This window comes from Schistocerca nitens, chromosome 4 (genome assembly GCF_023898315.1).
Source record: "Schistocerca nitens isolate TAMUIC-IGC-003100 chromosome 4, iqSchNite1.1, whole genome shotgun sequence".
NCBI classification, from domain to species: domain Eukaryota; kingdom Metazoa; phylum Arthropoda; class Insecta; order Orthoptera; family Acrididae; genus Schistocerca; species Schistocerca nitens.
In genome coordinates this window covers 296,438,156-296,456,511 of record NC_064617.1, presented here as the reverse complement: position 1 = coordinate 296,456,511, position 18,356 = coordinate 296,438,156, and the positions used below count along the sequence as shown (strand labels likewise).

The window sequence follows — 18,356 nt, the reverse complement described above, 5'->3', positions numbered from 1 at the left end:
TAACACGTTCTACATATGTAACATTCTTAGCTGGCTAGATAATGTCATTCAAATTCATGAAAGATTGACATTGGTTGTTCTTGTAATAAGTCACAGAATTATCAGTAGAAATCGATTATCTCTAGCACAGTGTTCTGTTTCAAGTGAACAGGAAGAACAGTGACTTTTTTCAAAATAGCTGTGCAAAGGATTAATAAAGAGAGTCTGTGCCAAGTGCAATATCTGCTATTCATTACTACCATATGACACCTTTTAATTTTTCCTCCATCTTTATTATCTATATGCTGACGGTATTTAAATCCATTACAAGAAATTTATTACAAACAGCTAGTGCAGTTTGTTACTCATCGCTCAAAATACAACTATGTACACTATGGTTTCTAGTGAGTGACACCTTTGTTAACTTCATTACTAGTAGTTGAAATCTGAAGTAGTTACTCAGCAGTGTTGGCATCAATAATTTCTGTAGGTCAAATATGTTGTGTTATAAAATCACAGTTTTGTTCCATGTACCACTATAACTACATTACAATACAGAATTGGAAAATACTCAGCAATAGGTGGCATTTCTAACACTCATTTTCATGGTAGTTCCAAAACCCATCTGGCACTATGAGAAGCAGCCTGGTACATCTGAAACCACTATACTTGACTAAAATGTAATCTAATAAACTGCCATACTGCAGCACATGTGTATGTCCAAGTTAATTGTCAACACAATCACTGACACTGTTGCTGTAGCAATATTCAAGAAGGCTATTAAAAACTGTTGACCTAAATGTAAGTGTTAAAATACTCCACATTCCCTATTTGCTTTATTGTCTATTCATTTTCTGCAGCTCTTCTCAGTCATTTTAACACTCTTATCAGAAGAACACAGGACTAAAGAAAAAGTGGTATACATCCATTTCTCTCAAATACTTTTGTACTGGGCCCATGACTCTGGAATGATGTACCTCAGAATTTCATTTGCTACTACAACAGTACCCCTCCCCCCCCCCCCCCCCTTCCCCCCACCATGGACCTTGCTGTCGGTGGGATGGCTTGCATGCCTCAGTGATTTAGATAGCCATACCATAGGTGCAATCACAATGGAGGGGTATCTGTTGAGAGGCCAGACAAATGTGTGGTCCCTGAAGAGGGGCAGCAGACTTTTCAGTAGTTGCTGGGCCAACAGTCTGGATGATTGACTGATCTGGCCTTGTAACTCAACCAAAACGGCCTTGCTGTGCTGATACTGTGAATGGCTTAAATCAAGGGGAAACTACACCCATAATTTTTCCCGAGGGCATGCAGCACTACTGTATGGTTAACTGATGATGATGTCCTCTTGGGTTAAATATTTTTGAGATAAAAGAGTCCCTCATTCAGATCTCCAGACCAGGACTAATCAGGAGGATGTCATCATCAGGAGGAATAAAACACTTTCTATGGATCTGAGCATGGGATGTTAGATCCCTTAATTGGGCAGATAGGTTAAAAAATTTAAAAAGAGAAATGGATAGTTGAAGTTAGATATAGTGGGAATTAGTGATATTCAGTGGTCCAGAGAATACAGGGTTATAAATACAAAATCAGATAGGGGTAATGCAGGAGTAGCTTTAATAATGAATAAGGAAATAGGAATGTGAGTAAGCTACTATGAACATCATAGTGAATGCATTATTGTAGCCAAGATAGACACAAAGCCCACATCCACCACAGTAGTAAAAGTTGATATGCCAACTAGCTCTGCAGATAATGAAGAGCTTGAAGAAAAGTATGATGAGGTAAAAGAAATTATTCAGATAGTTAAGGGAGCCAAAAATTTAATAGTGATGGGGGACTGGGATTCGATAGTAGTAAAAGGAAGAGAAGGAAAAATAGTAGGTGAGTATGGACTGAGGAAAAGGAATGAAAGAGGAAGCCACCTGGTAGAGTTTTGCACAGAACATAACTTAATCATCACTAACACATGGTTTAAGAATCAGAAAAGAAGGTTGTATACATAGAAGAGACCTGGTGACGTCAGAAGATACCAGACTGATTATATAATGGTAAGATAGATATTTAGAAACCAGGTTTTAAATTGTAAAACATTACCAGAGGCAGATGTGGTCTCTAACCACAATTTATTGGGTATGAACAGTAGGTTGCTGAGAGTTTCAGAAGGAGCATTAGGCAATGGTGACTGAAACAAGGGAAAAGAATACGGTAGAAAATGAATAGATAGCTTTAAGAGATGAGATAGTGAAGGCAGCAGAGGATCAAATAGGTAAAACGACAAGACCTAGTAGAAATCCTTGTATAACACAAGAGATATTGAATTTAATTGATGAAAAAAGAAGATATAAAAATGCAGCTAATGAAGCAGGCAAAAGGGAAGATAAATATTCAAAAAATGAGATTGATAGGAGATGCAAAATGGCTAAGCAACAATGGCTAGAGGAAAAATGTGAGGATTTAGAAGCATATTTCATAAGGGAAAGATAGGTACCACCTACAGGAAAGTTAGAGGCCTTTGGGGAAAAGAGGAGCAACCATATGAATATCAAGAGCTCACATGGGAAACCAGTCCTAAACTAAGAAGGAAACACTGCAAGGTGGAAGGGCATGCAGTCTATACAATATTATATAAAGGGAAGTGGATCTCCCAATTTGATACTGGGAGAAGAAATTGACAGGTATCTGAAAGACTCAGGGAGTAGAACATATTCTGTCAGAACCACTGAGAGCACTGGGAAAGGCAGCCATGACAAAACTTTTTCATCTGGTATACAACTTGTGTGAATGGGTGAAATAACCTAAGATTTCAAGAAGAATGTAATAATTGCAATTCCAGAGAATGCAGTTGTTGATAGATGTGAAAATCACTGAACTACCAGTTTCAAAATACTAACATGAATTCTTCACAGAACGCTGGAAAAACTGATAGAAGCCAACCTCGGGGAAGATCAGTTTGGGTTCTGGAAAAATGTAGGAACACAAGAGATAGTACTGATCCTGTGACTTGTCTTAGAAGATAGATTAAGGGGAAAAAACCTATGTTTATAACATTTGTAGACTTTGAGAAAGCTTTTGACAGTGTTGACTGGAATACTCTCTTTGAAATTCTGAAGGTAGCAGAGATAAAATACAGGTTGAGTGAAAGGCTATTTACAACTTGTACAGAAACCAGACAGCAGTAATAAGAGTCAAGGGGCATGAAAGGGAAGCAGTGGTTGACAAGGGAGTGAGACAAGGTTGTAGCCTATCCACAATGTTATTCAATCTGTGCATTGAAGAAGCAGTAAAGGAAACCAAAGAAAAATTTGGAGTAAGAATTAAAGTTCAGGGAAAATAAATAATAACTTTGGGGTTTGCTCATGACACTGTAATTCTGTCAGTTACAGAAAAGGACTCGGAGAGCAGTTGAATGGAATGGACTTTGTCTTGAAAGGAGGACATAAGATGAACATCAATAAAAGCAAAACAAGGGTAATGGAATGTAGCTAAATTAAATCTGGTGATGCTGAAGGAATTAGATTAGGAAACGAGGCACTTAAAACAGTAGATGAGTTTTGCTTTTTGCGCAGCAAAATAACTGATGATGGCTGAAGTAGAGAGGACATAAAATGCAGACTTGCAATGCCACGAAAAGAATTTCTGAAGAAGAGAAATTTGTTAAGTGTTAGGAAGTCTTTTCTGAAAGCATATGTCTGGAATGTAGCCCTGTATGGAAATGAAACATGGACGACCAACAGTTTAGACAAAACGAGAATAGAAGCTTTCAAAATGTGGTACTACAATATAATGATTAGATGAGTAGATCACATAACTAATGAGGAGGTACTGAATAGAACTGGAGAGACAAGAAAATTGTGGCATAATTTGACCAAAAGAAGAGATCGGTTGACAGGACACATTCTGAGACATCAACAATTTAGCATTGGAGGAAAGTGTGTGTGTGTGTGTGTGTGTGTGTGTGTGTGTGTGTGTGTGTGTGTGTGTGTGTGTGTGTGTTTGCAGGCGAGGGCGGGGGGGGGGGGGGGGGGGGGGGTAGTCTGCAATAGTAATTCAGAGAGATGAAGTGGCTCACACAGGGTAAAGCAGCATGGAGAGCTGTATCAAACCAGTCTTCAGAATGAAGATCACAACAACAGCAACAAAGCGGTACATAACTAACTCCACTTTGACCACCCTTTCAATTCATGGAACCCTCCACTGAAACCATTTTTCTTACCTTATTGACATTCACTATTGTTCGTGATACGATATTATTTCATAAGAATATAACAGAGGGAAACATTCCACGTGGAAAAAATATATCTAAAAAGAAAGATGATGAGACTTACCAAACAAAAGCGCTGGCAGGTCGATAGACACACAAACAAACACAAATATACACACAAAATTCAAGCTTTCGCAACAAACTGTTGCCTCATCAGAAAAGAGGGAAGGAGAGGGAAACACGAAAGGATGTGGGTTTTAAGGGAGAGGGTAAGGAGTCATTCCAATCCCGGGAGCGGAAAGACTTACCTTAGGGGGAAAAAAGGACAGGTATACACTCGCACACACACACATATCCATCCACACATACAGACACCTACTGGCAAAAACAGAAGGAGGAAATAAGACGACAGAAAAGACTTCGAAATGTAACAGTGACAATAACAAACGTCATTGTTGGGTTCAAATTAATGATATGAATATAACAGAGGGAAACATTCCACGTGGAAAAAATATATCTAAAAAGAAAGATGATGAGACTTACCAAACAAAAGCGCTGGCAGGTCGATAGACACACAAACAAACACAAATATACACACAAAATTCAAGCTTTCGCAACAAATCGACCTGCCAGCGCTTTTGTTTGGTAAGTCTCATCATCTTTCTTTTTAGAGATATTATTTCATAAGTTGCATTTCCTCTTGATTATGACCTGATACCACTGCTTTAACTAATTGGCTACCAAGTATAAATTACATCATACAAGACAACTATAATTACACTTTTTTAGAGATATAAAAAAGTTTGTATTATGTAGATGTGTTTCCTTAACATGTACAACAATCTAGTTTCTTGCAGAAATAATTCATATGAAAGCATTTCATCAGATTGATCAAGAACAGAAATGCCTATCTTTTAGTATCTGACTGCATTATGGTTACAGGATATTTCAGTTACAAGGTTCGCATCTTTCAGTGTGATGGACATTACAAATGCTGAGGATCTCTCTTTAGTTGTTTTTTTCCGTTTTATCTCCTTTAGTGTCACTGAATTATCGTTTATATTTACATTTTTGAGAAAGTGCCTGAAAAATTGACAATTATGTCTCAAAAATACTGATTCAACAATGAAAAGTGGATTGTCTGGAATCTAATAATTATCCATTATACTACAGAAATGGTCTGAAAGTTGTCTAATTTTCTGGAGTCTGTTACTGATCTCTACAGAATTACCTGAAAAATGAAAATACCTTAGCAAAGGGCATTTATAACTGACTGGCAAGATTTGGCAATGCATGAATTTCTACTGATGAAACAAAACAAGTGTTAATCTTGCAGCAAGAGTCCCAGACACATTTTCATTTTATCTACAGAGCTTGTGTGGCCTTTCCTGCCTCATTTTTCTGTTTCCTAGTAAGTGTATACACTACTGTCCAAAACTTGAGCACAATGAAGAAATAAGAGCATATGTATTGAACAGGATATTAGAAGGTTTACAGTCCACTCTAAGATTAGTTTTAATTTTAATAAATCTAAGACTGATGACACATTCTTTTAAAAAATGGCACAAAGGTACAAATGTTTCTACAAAAACACTGCCATACATATTTAGTAGTGGCATGTAATACACTTTATGAGACAGCTAAGCATCTCTTATTGCCAGTCAATGTAGTCCTAAGACACTGCTGTCTGAAGGTCTGGAAGATTCTTTGGTGATACCTTACAGTTTAAACTCTAGAGATGCTTGATACGAATCAGATCTGGAGATAATGCTGATCAATTCATTTGGTGCATGTCTTCATCTATGATAAATTAATCCCACAGAGCAGTGACATGTATATTCGCATTAGAATGAAATTTGCACTCTGCAGCAGAGTATGCTCTGGTATGACACTTCTTGGCAGATTAAAACTGTGTGCCAGACTGAGACTCAAACCCAGGACCTTTTGCCTTTCACGGGCAAGTGTTCTACCAATTGAGCTACCCAAACATAACTCATGACCCATCCTCACAGCTTTACTTCTGCCAGTACTTCATCTCCTACCTTCCAAACTTCACACAAGCTTTCCTGTGAAACTTGCAGAACTAGCACACCTGCAAGAAAGGAACTGCAGAGACATGGCTTACCACAGCCTGGGTGATGTTTTCAGAATGAAATTTTCACTCTGCAGCAGAGATGCACTGATATGAAACTTCCTGGCAGATTAAAACTGTGTTCTGGACTGAGACTCAAACTTGAGACCTCGATTCTTGGTCCAGTACACAGTTCTAATCTGCGAGGAAGTTTTATATTGGCATTGTTGTCACTGAAGAAAGTCTGAACCAACAATATCTCTGAAAAGGTCCAAGTGTTTCCCCAACTTTAAAACCTTTAGGACTTGATAGCATTCTTCCAGAAACACTAAGTTCCCATCATCATTGTACCAACTAGCATATTCCCTCCAGACAAATGTGTGAGGAGAATCATCAATAAATGGAACTTATCTACCAAGAATGCAGTTTGAAGTTCAGACTTCTTGTTGCTGATTCTGCAATAAATGCATTTATCTCTACATGACCACAAAAGGGCAGACTTAGTAGAGAGTGTGGCATACTCCTCTGCCTTTGATACACAGACCATAGGAAAACTTTAAGACCTGAGGCAGCTGTAAATTGTGCAGACAATTCTTTTAAAAGATGTCTTGCAGTTATGGCAAGCTATTGGTCCTGATTTAAAGTGGTTAAACTCAAATTTATATTGGCCTATAATAAGCAGTTCCTATTAACTATTTGCAAAGCCTCAAGATAACAGTCTGCAACACATTCACTGCTGCAGTTTCTGTCTGCCCTACTTCATGCTGTCAAGAACTGTATCCAACAAGGGGCAGACAGGTGCCCCTCCCTCACCCACCCCCACCACTTATCCTCTCCTGTGGTAAAAGTGTTCTTTGCAAAGTAAACTTACATCCTCCCTCACTACATAGACAGCTGTTTTAGTTCAGTATCAGGAAAGGGATACTGCCAAGTGGCAAGTGAATCAGAGGCATTTTTTATGAAATTTCAAAACTATTTTGCTGTGCACTGTTATTCTCCTTGCAACTGAAAATGACAAATGGCTTTAGATTCTAGAAGCTTCCATTAGGATTGCACCTTCAATTTATGATATTTTTCCTCATTTTACCAGCCAAAATCAAAAACTACTAAAAATGTGAATGCAGAAACTATTTATATACACATCACAACAGCAAAAAATTGGGTAAAAACTTATACAAACTGTACTCCCTCAGTTACGTACATAACTGCTAATAGGTACCTAGTTGTTCAATAGTTTTGAGGTTTTTTTTTTTTTAAAGGCACTTTGCATTGTTTCCTTCATTCATTCCATTTCTACAAAATTAATATGAGTTACCCTCCCTGCTCCCATAGCTCACATCCTAAGTATGTCCCTCATGCTGTCAGTAAAACTGGTACAAATGGTATCTTTGTGGAATTATGTTGCAAACTTCATAGAGAGACTGCATTATGCTCACAGTAAAAATGTAAATATGACTGGGATGGTACAGGTCTAATGCACTACATTTTGCTATCATTGAATCCCTGTTCTACCTCACTCAACTTCCTAAAATTAACAGCAACAATAAAACAAAAATTAATAAATGAATATAATGAGACTGAATAGTTATAATTCCAGATTCAACACATATACTGATGCTGTAAGACATTCTGTAAAATACGAATTCTGTGGACAGACATATAACTACTATGTACACCATGAGGTAACCAGTTATTCATACAGTCTCCTAAAAATAAATAAATACATACAGTGATATAACTGGACAACACAACCAATAAAATTGTATGGACCACCTAACATGGCATCTGGAGGAAATTCTCTCATTGTTCTCATGGGAATCCACATGCTAAAATTATTGAGGTTATTGAGATTTTTGTAATTGCTACAGCTATTATTGTTGCGGTTATTGTTGTTAGTGGTGGTGGTGGTGGTGACATTACTGGTAATGTTCCGGTTACTCTTATTAACATCTTTTGACCTGCTATTGATATTATTATTGCTACTGTTATACATATTATAATAGCTATTGCCTGCTTTGTTGCCATGATGCTTACAGACATTAAGGGCATTTATCAAAAATTAAAAGTTGGAAAAGTACGTTAAGCTATGATATGATAACTTTTGCTCCAATGGAAGAGAATCTTGTCAGTCATAATCAACAAATAAATAAACAACAAATTACATTGTTTCTGACATATCACTAAGTGCAAGGATGTTTCTATGTAAAACAAAATGGACAAACACAAATTTATGGTTAAAGCACCAAGTTGTGATGGATAATAAAAAAGCAGAATGCAGTGCAATATTACAAAATAGCACAAGAAATATCTAAGAGCCAAACAGGCTTCCACTTATTACAGTAACAGTGCCAGCACCATCAACAAAATAATAGTGACAGGTTCAATTATGGTAGACTTATAATTTCTACATCACAAAGTCTATAGTCTATAGATATAGTTCTTACCAGAGTGATCTGGCAACAATGGTTGTGGCCGAGAAATGACCTTCCTGAAGAGGCCTCCCAGACGTCCACTCATACTATCCCCAGAACCACTTGTAGTTGAACTGGAACTGTCCTCCTAAAAATGAAAGTTTAGTTCTCTTTCAGAGAATTTCACATGTATGTGCACACACAGGATATAATGTAATATTTCCCATTTGATGGCAATATCTAACTGGCAAGCATGTCAATACCACATTTAATGATGAATATGGAAGAAAAATCAATATGAGAACATTAATTTCCAAATGTATAACATGAATATGAAAGGTATATTTTCTTGCAATACTATTTGTAATGTCAGCATCTTTACAAATCTATATCTGATCGCTTATTATCTTTTTCAGGCATGGGTTCTGAATGGCCTGCGAGAACCACCCTGTCCCCGCCTCCCCTCCCCTCCTCCCCACCTCCCACCCCCCCCCCCCAGCCCCACATACACAAAGAGCACCTACATTTACTATATTTAGTTTTTTATCCTGTAGAAAAAAACCACGATTGCGTGTGTTTGTCTGTGAGCACGACTAGAAATAAATACACAGGCAACATGCTCAAATTACATACTACTATCAATCACAGACGGGGGATTATCAGACCAGTCACAAAAAAAAATGCTGTTGTTGTTGTTGTTGTTGTTGTTGTTGTTGTTGTGGTCTTCAGTCCTGAGACTGGTTTGATGCAGCTCTCCATGCTACTCTATCCTGTGCAAGCTTCTTCATCTCCCAGTACCTACTGCAACCTACATCCTTCTGAATCTGCTTAGTGTATTCATCTCTTGGTCTCCCTCCACGATTTTTACCCTCCACGCTGCCCTCCAATGCTAAATTTGTGATCCCTTGATGCCTCAAAACATGTCCTACCAACCGATCCCTTCTTCTAGTCAAGTTGTGCCACAAACTTCTCTTCTCCCCAATCCTACTCAATACCTCCTCATTAGTTACGTGATCTACCCACCTTATCTTCAGCATTCTTCTGTAGCACCACATTTCGAAAGCTTCTATTCTCTTCTTGTCCAAACTGGTTATCGTCCATATTTCACTTCCATACATGGCTACACTCCATACAAATACTTTCAGAAACGACTTCCTGACACTTAAATCTATACTCGATGTTAACAAATTTCTCTTCTTCAGAAACGATTTCCTTGCCATTGCCAGTCTACATTTTATATCCTCTCTACTTCGACCATCATCAGTTATTTTACTCCCTAAATAGCAAAACTCCTTTACTACTTTAAGTGTCTCATTTCCTAATCTAATCCCCTCAGCATCACCCGATTTAATTTGACTACATTCCATTATCCTCGTTTTGCTTTTGTTGATGTTCATCTTATATCCTCCTTTCAAGACACTGTCCATTCCGTACAACTGCTCTTCCAAGTCCTTTGCTGTCTCTGACAGAATTACAATGTCATCGGCGAACCTCAAAGTTTTTACTTCTTCTCCATGAATTTTAATACCTACTCCAAATTTTTCTTTTGTTTCCTTTACTGCTTGCTCAATATACAGATTGAATAACACTGGGGAGAGGCTACAACCCTGTCTCATTCCCTTCCCAACCACTGCTTCCCTTTCATGTCCCTCGACTCTTATAACTGCCATCTGGTTTCTGTACAAATTGTAAATAGCCTTTTGCTCCCTGTATTTTACCCCTGCCACCTTCAGAATATGAAAGAGAGTATTCCAGTTAACGTTGTCAAAAGCTTTCTCTAAGTCTACAAATGCTAGAAACGTAGGTTTGCCTTTCCTTAATCTTTCTTCTAAGTCGTAAGGTTAGTATTGCCTCACGTGTTCCAACATTTCTACGGAATCCAAACTGATCTTCCCACAGGTCTGCTTCTACCAGTTTTTCCATTTGTCTGTAAAGAATTCGCGTTAGTATTTTGCAGCCATGACTTATTAAACTGATAGTTCGGTAATTTTCACATCTGTCAACACCTGCTTTCTTTGGGATTGGAATTATTATATTCTTCTTGAAGTCTGAGGGTATTTCGCCTGTCTCATACATCTTCCTCACCAGATGGTAGAGTTTTGTCATGACTGGCTCTTCCAAGGCCATCAGTAGTTCTAATGGAATGTTGTCTACTCCCGGGGCCTTGTTTCGACTCAGGTCTTTCAGTGCTCTGTCAAACTCTTCACGCAGTATCTTATCTCCCATTGCATCTTCATCTACATCCTCTTCCATTTCCATAATATTGTCCTCAAGTACATCGCCCTTGTATAAACCCTCTATATACTCCTTCCACCTTTCTGCCTTCCCTTCTTTGCTTAGAACTGGGTTGCCATCTGAGCTCTTGATATTCATACAAGTGGTTCTCTTCTCTCCAAAGGTCTCTTTAATTTTCCTGTAGGCAGGATCCATCTTACCCCTAGTGAGACAAGCCTCTACATCCTTACATTTGTCCTCTAGCCATCCCTGCTTAGCCATTTTGCACTTCCTGTCAATCTCATTTTTGAGACGTTTGTATTCCTTTTTGCCTGCTTCATTTACTGCATTTTTATATTTTCTCCTTTCATCAATTAAATTCAATATTTCTTCTGTTACCCAAGGATTTCTATTAGCCCTCGTCTTTTTACCTACTTGATCCTCTGCTGCCTTCACTACTTCATCTCTCAGAGCTACCCATTCTTCTTCTACTGTATTTCTTTCCCCCATTCCTGTCAATTGTCCCCTTATGCTCTCCCTGAAACTCTCTACAACCTCTGGTTCTTTCAGTTTATCCAGGTCCCATCTCCTTAAATTCCCACCTTTTTGCAGTTTCTTCAGTTTCAATCTGCAGGTCATAACCAATAGATTGTGGTCAGAATCCACATCTGCCCCTGGAAATGTCTTACAATTTAAAACCTGGTTCCTAAATCTCTGTCTTACCATTATATAATCTGATACCTTTTAGTATCTCCAGGATTCTTCCAGGTATACAACCTTCTTTTATGATTCTTGAACCAAGTGTTAGCTATGATTAAGTTATGCTCTGTGCAAAATTCTACAATGCGGCTTCCTCTTTCATTTCTTCCCCCCAAGCCATATTCACCTACTATGTTTCCTTCTCTCCCTTTTCCTACTGACGAATTCCAGTCGCCGATGACTATTACATTTTCGTCTCCCTTCACTACCTGATAATTTCATTTATCTCGTCATACATTTCATCAATTTCTTCATCATCTGCAGAGCTAGTTGGCATATAAACTTGTACTACTGTAGTAGGCATGGGCTTTGTGTCTATCTTGGCCACAATAATGCGTTCACTATGCTGTTTGTAGTAGCTAACCCGCACTCCTATTTTTTTATTCATAATTAAACCTACTCCTGCATTACCCCTATTTGATTATGTATTTATAACCCTGTAATCACCTGACAAAAAGTCTTGTTCCTCCTGCCATCGATCTTCACATTCCCACTATATCTAACTTTAACCTATCCATTTCCCTTTTTAAATTTTCTAACCTACCTGCCCGATTAAGGGATCTGACATTCCACACTCCAATCCATAGAACGCCAGTCTTCTTTCTCCTGATAACGACGTCCTCTTGAGTAGTCCCCGCCCGGAGATCCGAATGGGGGACTATTTTACCTCCGGAATATTTTACCCAAGAGGACGCCATCATCATTTAATCATACAGTAAAGCTGCATGTCCTCGGGAAAAATTACGGCTGTAGTTTCCCCTTGCTTTCAGCCGTTTGCAGTACCAGCACAGCAAGGCCATTTTGGTTAATGTTACAAGGCCAGATCAGTCAATCATCCAGACTGTTGCCCCTGCAACTACTGAAAAGGCTGCTGCCCCTCTTCAGGAACCACATGTTTGTCTGGCCTCTCAACAGATACCCCTCTGTTGTGGTTGCACCTACGGTACGGCCATCTGTATCGCTGAGGCACGCAAGCCTCGCCACCAACGGCAAGGTCCATGGTTCATGGGGGGTGGGGGGGGCAAAAAAAAATGCTACCCTCCAATAATCAATCTCATTCTGATATAGGAGAAAATTAGGAATGCAGCAGCAAAAATATTGGTCCAAAACAAAATATCTGTTCTAACAGATAATAAAGCAAATGGGAATGCAACTGAAATGGTACCTGTTTTACATCACTTTGCATTTTAAAGGAGGTTACTTAATAGTTAATTTACCAGCAAACATTCAGAATAAGAAACACATCTTTAAACATATATACTTTTGGATTAAATCTTTCAAGATGAAGTTTTATGAAACAAAATTCATTATACAACAGGTTTTGACTAAGGACCAATCACAAAAAGTTCAAACATAGACAAATGGAGAACATAAATCATATCTTTATTTTCTGGGGTTTTAAAAACTTAAGTATTCGGGTTCAGATTCTGTATTTGCCAATAAGCACATACCAAAGAAAAGGCTTTCTCAGTGACAGCATGTTTCACTTACAATAAAAACAATGAAATTAGTTTTAACATTACATGTACTAATTAAATATCTTATATTAACCATATTATGTAGCTTTTAAATAAGAATGTTAAATACCAGTTTCAGCATTACATGTATCAAAGAAATTCTCTTACTGTAAAATGCACTGTTAACTAACCCAATGAGAACATTCAAAGGTGTTTTCAGTTCAGAATATGACAGTTCATTAAAGAACTTCAGATAGTCCACTTTGTGAAATTTTCCTGCATAAGAAATATTTATCCATAAATAAAACATGCACAGATGTAACAAGTGCGAAGGGCAACTACATACTGTGACCAGAATTAAGCAAGATAAAAAAAGCAACAAGAAGGTGGGTTGATAAAAAATCAGTTTTTAAATTTTTTGTTGTTGTCTTCATTGCGAGGTCTGTTCTGATGAAACTCTTCACATTAGTCAACTGTGCAAGGCTCTTCACTTCTGCATAACTACTGCAACCTATATAAATTAAAACGGGCTTATTGTACTCAAGTATTGATCTCCCTCTACAATTTTTACTCTCCCTCCCCTTCTTTACACACACTTCCTTTCGCTATTAACAATTCCTTGGTGCCTCAAGATGTGTCCTATTGACCAATCCCTTTTTTTAGTCAAATTGTACCACAAATTTCTTTTTCCTCCAATTTTATTCAGCACTTCCTCATTACATATTTCATCTACCCTTCTAATTTTCAACCATTCTTGTGTAGCACCACATTTCAAAAGCTACTATTTGCTTCTTGTCTAAACTGTTTATCATCCATGTTCCACCTCCATATAAAGGCTGCACTCCTAACTATTACTTTATGAAAATATTCCCTAACACTCAAATTTATATTTATTGTTAAAAAAGTTTCTGTTTTTCACAAAAGCTTTTCTTCCTATTGCTAGTCTGTATTTTATATCCTCTCTACTTTGACCACAATTACTTATTTTGCTGCTCAACAGCAAAACATATCTACTACATTTAGCACGTCATTTTCTAATCTGATTCTTATTTATTTATTTATTTAGATTTATTTTGTGTAAAGTCATCAATAGGATGGCTTTTGTAAATGTCAAGTACAGTTACAAACATAAAATACATTTATATCTTAGCCTTACAGGTAGTAATTAAACAGTAAACTGATGCTTGTCAAAATACATTGCATCTTACACATATTAGTAAAGCCAATTATTTTTTATACATTGTTTTACAGGTCTTAATCTCAATCATTTAAAATTCATTGAGTGAATAGAGACACTTTTCAATTAAGAATTCTTTTAGTTTTGATTTTAATTGCTTTTTATTACTGCTTTTCATGGACTCTGGCAGTTTATTATACCATATCAGTCCATTAGTATATGGGCTCTGGTCCGTCATTTTTAATCTTGTTCTTTGTCGGTAGTAATTCTCTTTGGACCTGGCGTTGTGGTCATGTATATCACTACATTTAGTTACTACAGTTTTCTGTGAGACAAAATAAGTAATTAATTTGTAAAGATACAAAGAGTATATGGTGAAGTACTTGTATTGTCTGAAAACATCACAGCAAGAGTCTTTATAGCCCAATCCATGTATAATCCTCAAACCTCTTTTCTGTAGCAATAATACTATGTTAAGGTGAATGTCTGCAGCACAACCCCGTACTTCTATACAGTAGCTACGATGGGGTTAGATTGTCCCATAATACACGGTTTTAAGCATGTGATGGGCACCATTTTGGACAGTTGGCTAAGAAGATACAGCCCATTGCAGATTTTTTTACATACAGTGTTAATGTGGCTAATACACTGGAGGTTTGAGTCCAGATGGACCCCTAGAAATTTACACTCGTTTGCTTCCTCTGCCACTATGCCGCATACCTCATTCATGCTTGAGTGGTGTGAGCTGCCATTTGTAAATATTAGCATCTGGGATTTATTTACATTGACCTTTAATCCTTGTGTATGAAAAAATGAACTTAATTCTAGTATCCCATTACTTGCTGAAAATTTCAGTTCCTCACAATCTTTACCATGAAATAAAACTGAGGTGTCATCAGCATAACTTACAATGTGTGAATTAATGGGGTGTACAATGTCATTAATATACGCTAAAAAGATGAAACATCCAAGAATTGAGCCTTGAGAGACTCCCTGTGTCACTGTTTGACTTGTGGATTTAAAAGTTAAGATTTTATTGTCAATTTTATGTGTAAATTTGGTACACTGTTACCAATTCACCAGATAGGTGGATAGAAGTTTCACTGATGAATCATTAATACTGTATGCCCACAGTTATTTTAAGAGAAGCTCATGGTTTACTGAGTCAACAGCTTTGCTCAGGTCAAGGAATATTCCGGCTGTGTGCATACCCCGCTCTATATTGCTATATACTTCATGGAAGAAACTGGTAACAACAGTGGTCATGCTTAGGTCTTAGGATTCTCTCGGCACCGCCCCATTTTATGACTATATTACATTACCCCTGTTTTAGCTGTGTTAATATTCATCTTATACACTTTTTGTGATACTGTCCATTCTGTTCAACTGCTCTTCCAAATCCCAAATCCTTTGCTGTCTGTGAGAAAACTGCAATATTATTGCCAAACTTCAAAGTTTTCATTTTTTGTCCATGAACTTTAACAAATGTTTCAAATGTCTCATTCGTTTCCTTCACTGTTTCATCACTGTATGCACTGAATAACATTGGGGAAAAGTTACAACCCTGTCCAGTCTTGTTTCTACTACTGCTTCTCTTTCATGCCCTCCAGCTCATGATCTATAACCTGGTTGCTGTACAAATTGTAAGTAACATTTTGCTCCCTGTATTTCACCATAAAACCTTAAGAATTTTAAGAAGTGTTTTTGAGTTAACTTTGTCAAAAGCTGTCTCTAAATCTGCAAGCACTATAAATGTAGCTTTGTGTTTTCTCAGTCTTTCTGAAAGCCATAACATCAGTATTGTCTCACATGTTTCTATACCTCTCCAGAAATGATAATGATCTTCTACAAGGTTGGCTTCTACAAGTTTTTTCATTCTTCAGTAAAAACTCCATATCAGTATTTTGCAACCACAGCTTCATAAACCGATACTTCACAAATATTCACACTATCAGCACTTGCCTTTTTTGAAATTGGAATTATTACATTCTTCTTGAAGTCTGAGAGTATTTCACCTGTTCATATATCTTATGTATCAGCTGAAATAGCTTTGTCATGGGTCTGCCAAAGATCTCAATAATTCTGAGGGAATGTTGTCTACTCTAGGAACCGTGTTTTGACCTAGGTCTTTCAACACCTGTCTAATTCTGTTTACAGTCTCATCACTAATGCAGGCATTTGTGTTGTGTTTGGGTGTCTGTGTGGTTGAATGTGGGGATGTGTGTGTACGTGAATGTGTGTGTGTGTGTGTGTGTGTGTGTGTGTGTGTGTGTGTGTTTGTAGACAACTTCTATCAAACATTGTGTACTCAGAGAATGAAACAGCAGACAGCTAACCACATAATAAATGCAAAAGCTGAGGCCTATTGTAACTACTCATCACGTGGTGAGTGCATTGAATAGTTGATAGGCACATAGAGGAGAAGCTTGACAACAGTCACTTTCTGACTTCATCACTCTGAAGTTCAAAAACCAAGGTACAGTGTTCAATTCTTGTTCATATGACTAACTACTACTCACCATTCCATTGTTTAATAGGTACTAGCTTTACTAATTCCATTGTTTGCTTTCCAAACAGGATTTTTCATTATCATCTTCAGTAAATGGTAATGTTCATATAAAACTCACCGATTTTTTCCTTGGTGGTGAAGGTGGTGGTGCTGATGGAAGCACAACATCCGGCAACGTTGCTTTGGATTTGGGTGGCAGAGGCAAATGTCGAGAATCATCTGATGAACTTTCATCATTCTTTGACGGTAGTCTGGGATCTGGTTGGAGATAGTATCCATCTTCATCCACTCCATTTCTAGGTCCCTTAGAATATAAATTAAAGTTGTAAGAATCTCAGTCTAAAAATTTTTATGAATTTTTAGGTGTGGTCCGATGGAGATGGTAAGCTAACGCTTCATACTTTTGCATTTTGGGAACAATTTATCTTTTCCATAGTGCTAATCTGATACTAAACTAACTATTCCTGCAACCATACAGCCATAGCCTCAGACCCTTCAAAAACTGCTTTCTATCTCATAATCAGCTACAGTAATATATGCATTTATAACAACCAAAAGGTGTTCATAAATAATAATATTAAGAAAGCAACATCAAAAATAAATTTTTCCATGTTTAATCATTGTGAATGTCTGTTTTGGACTTAGACTACAGTTTCTGATTTATTTCAGTTTCTATAGTTGAGATGTTTTGAACAGCCTAGTGGGAAAATAATAAAGATTGGTATAGTTAAAGAAAAGAGGCATATTGCAAGAGAGCAAGCACTCGTCATGAATTAAATAGTACGCTCAACTGCCAGTAAATAGTGTAAAATGCATGGTTTACCATCATAAATACATTTAAAGTCAATCATATAGAATTCAAGACATTAATAATTTATGTTGCAAAAGGTAATAAATTAATCCTGTTCTGCACAGTTTGATGCCTTAGCTTCTTATCTGGAAAAAACTACATTATATCCTGCAGGTAACAGCATGATATCAAAATTTGAAATACGGGCTGAGTATCATTAAAGCTCCAGTTTCAAAATGCTGTAAAAAAAGAACCACTGCACAGAATGACATCAAATTTGAATTTAATATTATTGAAGAAGGGGGAAACATCACAAAAACAAAAATGTTTAGTGAAAATTCTACCACTAGTTGGCACTGTTCACAGGGAGCATGCCGGCGATAAGTCCCTGCAGTCGCAGTACCCTCTGTGCACTCGATGACTCAGATGGACTGAGCGTCTGCCATGCAACCAGAAGAGCCCAGGTTCGAGTCCAGGTTGGGGCACACATTTTCAACTGTCCCCATTGATCTATATCAACACCTGTCAACAGCTAATGGTATTGATTTAGTTGTAATTTCATTCTAGAGAGCTGCATGGTCACCAATGGCATCTGTTCTTTTGGGCAGGTCCAAAAGAACAGATGCCATCTTCATATTGTTAAGGGTAACCTACTGATGACCTTCTTCAGTGCAGATGCACATGAATTGCCTGAACTCTTATGGGTCTCGGTGGATTGTCTGCCGCAAGTAATGGGTATAATGGCAGGAGCAATACGAATGTAGTGTGTGGAGTATAAG

The 18,356-nt window shown here is 37.5% G+C and overlaps 1 protein-coding gene and 1 long non-coding RNA gene across 2 annotated transcripts in view; one reads left to right on the top strand and one right to left on the bottom strand.

Moving 5' to 3' along the window:
* The window catches only part of LOC126253219 (uncharacterized protein DDB_G0284459-like), a 457,157-nt gene that overhangs the window by 44,665 nt on the left and 394,136 nt on the right, over positions 1–18,356 (bottom strand). Inside the window, exons 15-16 of the mRNA XM_049954404.1 lie at positions 16,906–17,091; positions 8,705–8,819 (exon numbers count right to left, since the gene is read on the bottom strand). Coding sequence (XP_049810361.1) covers positions 8,705–8,819; positions 16,906–17,091 — 301 coding nt within the window. The remainder of the gene's footprint in view (positions 1–8,704; positions 8,820–16,905; positions 17,092–18,356) is intronic.
* LOC126253221 (uncharacterized) overlaps positions 1–18,356 on the top strand; it is a 57,309-nt gene that overhangs the window by 4,481 nt on the left and 34,472 nt on the right. Inside the window, exon 2 of the long non-coding RNA XR_007545923.1 lies at positions 17,944–18,115. This is a non-coding gene — a long non-coding RNA (uncharacterized LOC126253221). The remainder of the gene's footprint in view (positions 1–17,943; positions 18,116–18,356) is intronic.